The following is a 5,183-nucleotide window of genomic DNA, read 5'->3' as shown; positions in this document are numbered from 1 at the left end:
AAATTTGTGACAACTGGTGTGTGAAAATCAAAATTCCATATAATCAAACAAAAGGCAATAACAAAGAAAAAATTGAGCAAGTCGAAAAAACTCAAAAAAGAAAGGTAAACTGAAGTAAGAACGGTGTAAAGAATTTATCAATTTAGTCGATGACACTCAACTCCAAAAGTATAAAAACGGCACGCCCTGAAAAAGGCATTTTGAAATGATATTGCCAGTTAATACTCGCTAGCGGTCCAGTCATAAACCAACACTCTTATCGCAAATTGCAGGGAAATGCTCTTTTCTGATGGAGGAGAAGAGCCGTTTTTATAGCTTTTCAGTTTTTGATTAGGACAGTTTTTGATTTGATTTGGTCTGAAACTGACAATTTCGAGCTAACCGTTTTTTGGCTACTGTATTTTCAAAGTAATATCATGGAACAGTAGTAATCAACAAGTGAAATTTGTCTTAGAAGAGCCATGTTTTAAGGTAACTTCTATTACAGGGGTTCTTCCATCTTACCGGCAATTTTTTGTAGAAAATTTTAATCGAAAAATGCGGCAAATTCTCGTTTAAAATTCATAGAAATTTATCAATTTCTCTAAATTTTTTGTGCAAAATTCTCTAAATTGTTTGTGCAACTTTTGTGCAAAATGTGTCTCAACAGTTTTTTAGGAAACGGAAATGCTCAGGAACATTACACCGAAAATGTTGAGTTTACACGGAAATTGTTGATTTTGAAGAATTTATTTTGAATAAAGTTTTTTCCATCAGAGGTTACCATCTATTAGAGGAACTTTTCTATTGAATGGGTAATTTTAATACACGTTACAAGCTGAAACACTTGGTAAATAAGGAAAAATGAAATATCTGTTTGGATGGTTCTTATTGCTGTAATTCGAAAAAAAAAACTGAATCTTTCAAATTCAGTGTTTCTAATCAAACATTTCTTCTGGTAACACCGATCATGAGATCACTTCCGTTCGCACAATCGGAGAGATACGCCCAAAAACAGTTTAAGAATTCAAAAAAAATGACGTCAATATGCTACCCTACTTATTAGATAAGACGCTGAATATTTTTTTGCTTTTTCGGTTCATTCAAAAACTTCTCGAAACTATTTATTGCGTTGATATCAGAGTTTACGGGGCAGAAAAACAAAATTCTATAGTCAACAATTAAGACAAAAATCATGAAAAAAGAAAAGAACATTAACTCTGAAAAAAGGAATCATGATAATCAACACTAAAAAATAGCGGGACGAATATTGATTTAACGGGGGTGGCAAATGACAGCATGAGCAGTGAGAGGGACAAAAATATGCTTCTTAGACGGACCGTGTAGAGCAATCACAGCATAAGGTTGTGCCAATCCAAAGTTATGACAAAACAAAAAAGAATTGAATGACAACTTCAAAAAAAAAAGAAAAATAAGAAAGATGTGATTAATCATACGGAAGAAAACTATAAGTGGTTAAATGAATTGGATGGTAACTGGTGAGAAAATGGTGATTTTTGAGAGGCGGTGCAGGTGTTGGAGCATTAGGCGTGAGTTATTCAGCCAATGGCATTTTAAAGTCTGGATTCTGGAGTCTGATTTGAGAGAAGAGCTCCTCATTCAAATTGCTCATCTCTTGGAAATCCTGAGTTAGCAACTCGAATTGCTTCTGGTACTGCTTCTGCTCTTCAATATCAATCTAGAAATATAATCTTTTTTTAAATACTAAAACTGATTCGATACCTCAGACTGTAACAGCAAAACAATTTGCTTCATTGTGCCATTGTTCCTCAACATCTCCAGAATTTCCATGCTGTAGAGGTGAATTCTGGTGAATGACTCCATTGCCAAACGTCCACGATAATGGTCGCAATGCTAAAATGATTTTAAAAGTTGTAAGAGATTTTCAAGAAAGTTCTGACCTGGAGCAGAATATTGTAGATGATAGCAAACGCTCTGTTAACAGTCTCATTGTCACGTTCTTCCTGCTTACGAAGTGTTGCTCTTTCCTCCTGCATTTTGAACATCTCATCCTCCTGCTTACGAACCATCTCATCCAAATCCTTGCTCCTCTTCTCAAAATCATAGATCTTCCGCCAAGCATTCTCATCGATTCTTGCAACTCTTTCCTTCTGGAAAAATTTGGTCAGTGATGAATAATGCGGAAAAGCAAACTCACAAGCTTTTCAGCCATAGCTATATTATCCTCAATACGCTCATCAATGCCTTCCAAAGCAGACTGCATCTCAGCAACTCTTTTCAATTCTTCACTATGAACACCCTGAAATTTGATAAGAGATCACATCTATTCTTATTTGGAAAAATTGGAATCAGAAGCCTTTAAGGTAATTTTTCAGATTTCAGAGAATCACAGAAATCCTTACACGGGAAGTACCCGAAATGTCTGCTTGCTTGTTCTTAGATATTGGTGGCAAAAAATGTCCGTTCCTTGGACTAGCACAAAACGAATAATATAAAGTGCCCATAGGCAGGTTGAGCAGAACGGCAAAACTTTTTCTAGGTTTTTTAAAAAAGTGGGTCAAGTCCATTCAGAAAATCATAACTTTGTACAGATCAAAGATAAAATAATAAACTAAACTGCATTTTGTAGAACGGGTTTGAGGCTACAAAAAACTTAATTACAAATATTGTCTATCTTTGCAAAGAATTTTACTATGATAGGAAATGTGCGAATGGTCCGATGGTGTGAAATCAAAAAATGACGATTTTCGAAAAAACGTATTTGGGAGACCATGTCTATTCGATTCCATTCATGTCATAATGCACAACTTGAATTTCAGATATATAGCACTTTTTAATTTAAGAGAGATTTTTGAAAAAATAAACTTTTTTCAGCTTCACTCATGTACCCCTATACATGCTCACTTTTAACATGTAAAATTTTTTTTCAAAATTTTTGACTTTTTGATCACAATTCGATCATTTTCCATCAAAAAAAAACTGAATTAACTTAAACTTTCATTCTCAGAGCTTTTCTATTGTTTCCGGAAAAATGAGTTCAAAAAATACCATGAGTGAAGCTGAAAAAAGTTTATTATTTCAAAAATCTCTCTTAAATGAAAGGTGAGCTATATATTTGGAATGATAGTTGTGCATTATGACATGGAAGAAATCGAATAGACATGGTCTCCCAAATACTTTTTTCAAAAATCGGTGTTTTTTGATTTCACACCATCGGACCATTCGCACATTTCCTATCATAGTAAAATTCTTTGATCTGTACAAAGTTATGATTTCCTGAATGGACTTGCCCCACTTTTTTGAAAAAAACAGAAAAAGTTTTGCCATTCTGCTCAACCTGCCTATGAGCACCTTATATTATCCGTTTTGTGCTAGTCCAGGGAAGGGACATTTTTTGCCACCAATATCTAAGAAAAAGCAAGCAGACACTTCAAGTACTTTCCGTGTTAGTATTGGTATCTTTAACAAACCATTTTCTTCAACTCAGCGGCTCTGGCTAACTTCTTCTTGGCAGCTTCCTGATTTCTGTTCTCCAGCAGCTCTGTGTCATCTTCCACCTGTTTATTCAACTTCAGAATCTTCTCCTAAAAATTCGAAATTCTACAAAATCCCAAACATCATTCAGCCCACCACAAGCGTCTCGACATAGACATCTGGATTATCAATAGCCTCGATGAGTTCAGGATCAATATCCGAGAGCTTCTTCTGTAGAGATCTGATCCCATCCTCAACATTGAACCGTTTTCTTTGCAACTGAAAAGATAAGATCTCGTCTTTTGTCCTCGTCAGAAGTGCACCTCACCTCTTTGTACTCATCCAGTTTTTGGTCGAAGATCGACTGGAGATGGACATTCTCATCAGTTTCTTCAGACAAAAAAGTCTGACCTTCAATGCTATCTTGTTGTATCTGTTCTCCACCGAAAACTGGTTTTGGTGGAAGTGCAGGCTTCGAAGGTTTTGAAGTTGGAATGTGGTCCGCGCCGCTGGAGTTGATATATTGAGAAATCCACTTGCGAGGATCGGCGGGATACTTTTGTGATTTGAAAAGCGGTAAAAGCTCCGGCTCATTCTGAAAATTTCCATCCATTGAATTCTCATAGCTTATCTGAAAACTGACGTTTGGAAGAATCCACTTCTGTGTCTCGTTCAATCCTCTACAATATGCAGGAACCCATTCTGGTTGCGATTCCAAATTATCAAAGACGGCCCCCAGGAACTGCTGACCCTGATCTGAAACTCGCACGTTCTTATTGCAATGCGATTCTAAGAGGATCAGTGTTTACCTTGAGAGGCGCCATCCGATGAGTCGACGGGCAATTTTCTTATCAGTTCAATGAATGCACTGCGTAGATTATTGATATTGCCGTACAATACTGTGTGCAGGGCGGTGTCCCCACGAATGTGAAATTTCTGAAATGAGAAAGATTAGGAGAAGAGAAGTTTCTAGAATTGTATCGACGGGGTTTCCGAATTACTTGCAAATAAGTAGAGATCGTATTGCCGAGATGAAGACGCGCGGTGATAACGTTGGGATAAACATATGATGGGATGACTGTCTTACTCTTGGCATCTATTTTCCAAATACACCTGACTAGAAACTCAAAAATCTGAGGTGTGCTGAACTCGATTTCATCATTATAGGCAAAGGAACTGAAATTATAAAGATTTCCCCCAAAAATTGAAAATAGGCAACATACCACTCAAGATGTCCGCAAGCCTCCTTGATAAACTCATCAGCCTCCTCCATTTCTCACAGGTGAAATTTCCCTGAAAAATTAAAATAAAATAAGAAAAAAGTTGAGAGAAAAATTGAGAGAAAAATGAGAGAACCACATTCAAAAATGAAACAAAATGAAAGTGAATTCGTTCGGAACAGAGAAGAAATCTTGCCGGGAAGTGAAAGCGCGCGCTGCGGACAATGCGCGCAAGTTGACGACAATTGCGTACCGTACCCCTCAGAAAAATAAGGAGGCACAAGAAAAAGGACAGTTGTTGGGGGAAACATGGGCGGCTGATGAAATTTTGGGGAATGGAAGAATCTTAGTTTCAAAAACCAAAACCAATCGATACCAGTTAGTTTGACAGCGGAACAAGTGCCGACCAAAAAAAATTGCGAGAGAAAGAAGAAGGGAAAATGATATGATTGATAAGAAGTATAAATTAAGCGTTGAGAACCGAATTTTTTCAAACAAATTATTATCAAATCAAAGTGAAAAACTTTT

At 36.6% G+C, this 5,183-nt stretch overlaps 2 protein-coding genes across 2 annotated transcripts in view; both read right to left on the bottom strand.

Moving 5' to 3' along the window:
• The window catches only part of CBG27706, a gene marked incomplete at both ends in the record, with an annotated part of 3,836 nt that extends 3,592 nt beyond the window's left edge, over window positions 1-244 (bottom strand). Inside the window, one exon of the mRNA XM_045239650.1 lies at window positions 226-244. Within this exon, the coding sequence (XP_045099546.1) occupies window positions 226-244 (19 nt within the window). The remainder of the gene's footprint in view (window positions 1-225) is intronic.
• Window positions 245-1,534: 1,290 nt separating this feature from the next.
• CBG14550 lies at window positions 1,535-4,708 on the bottom strand (the record flags this gene model as incomplete). The annotated part of the gene is made up of 10 exons (XM_045239649.1): window positions 1,535-1,678; window positions 1,723-1,854; window positions 1,902-2,111; window positions 2,159-2,260; window positions 3,432-3,545; window positions 3,592-3,714; window positions 3,764-4,191; window positions 4,245-4,371; window positions 4,437-4,611; window positions 4,659-4,708. The coding sequence occupies 10 exons, from the start codon at window positions 4,706-4,708 to the stop codon at window positions 1,535-1,537; spliced, it is 1,605 nt and encodes a 534-aa protein (XP_045095445.1).
• Window positions 4,709-5,183: the final 475 nt, after the last annotated feature.

Source organism: Caenorhabditis briggsae (genome assembly GCF_000004555.2).
Source record: "Caenorhabditis briggsae complete genome, chrX, whole genome shotgun sequence".
Lineage (NCBI taxonomy): Eukaryota > Metazoa > Nematoda > Chromadorea > Rhabditida > Rhabditidae > Caenorhabditis > Caenorhabditis briggsae.
The sequence above is the reverse complement of the archived record's forward strand: the minus strand, read 5'-3'. Positions and strand labels throughout refer to the sequence as shown.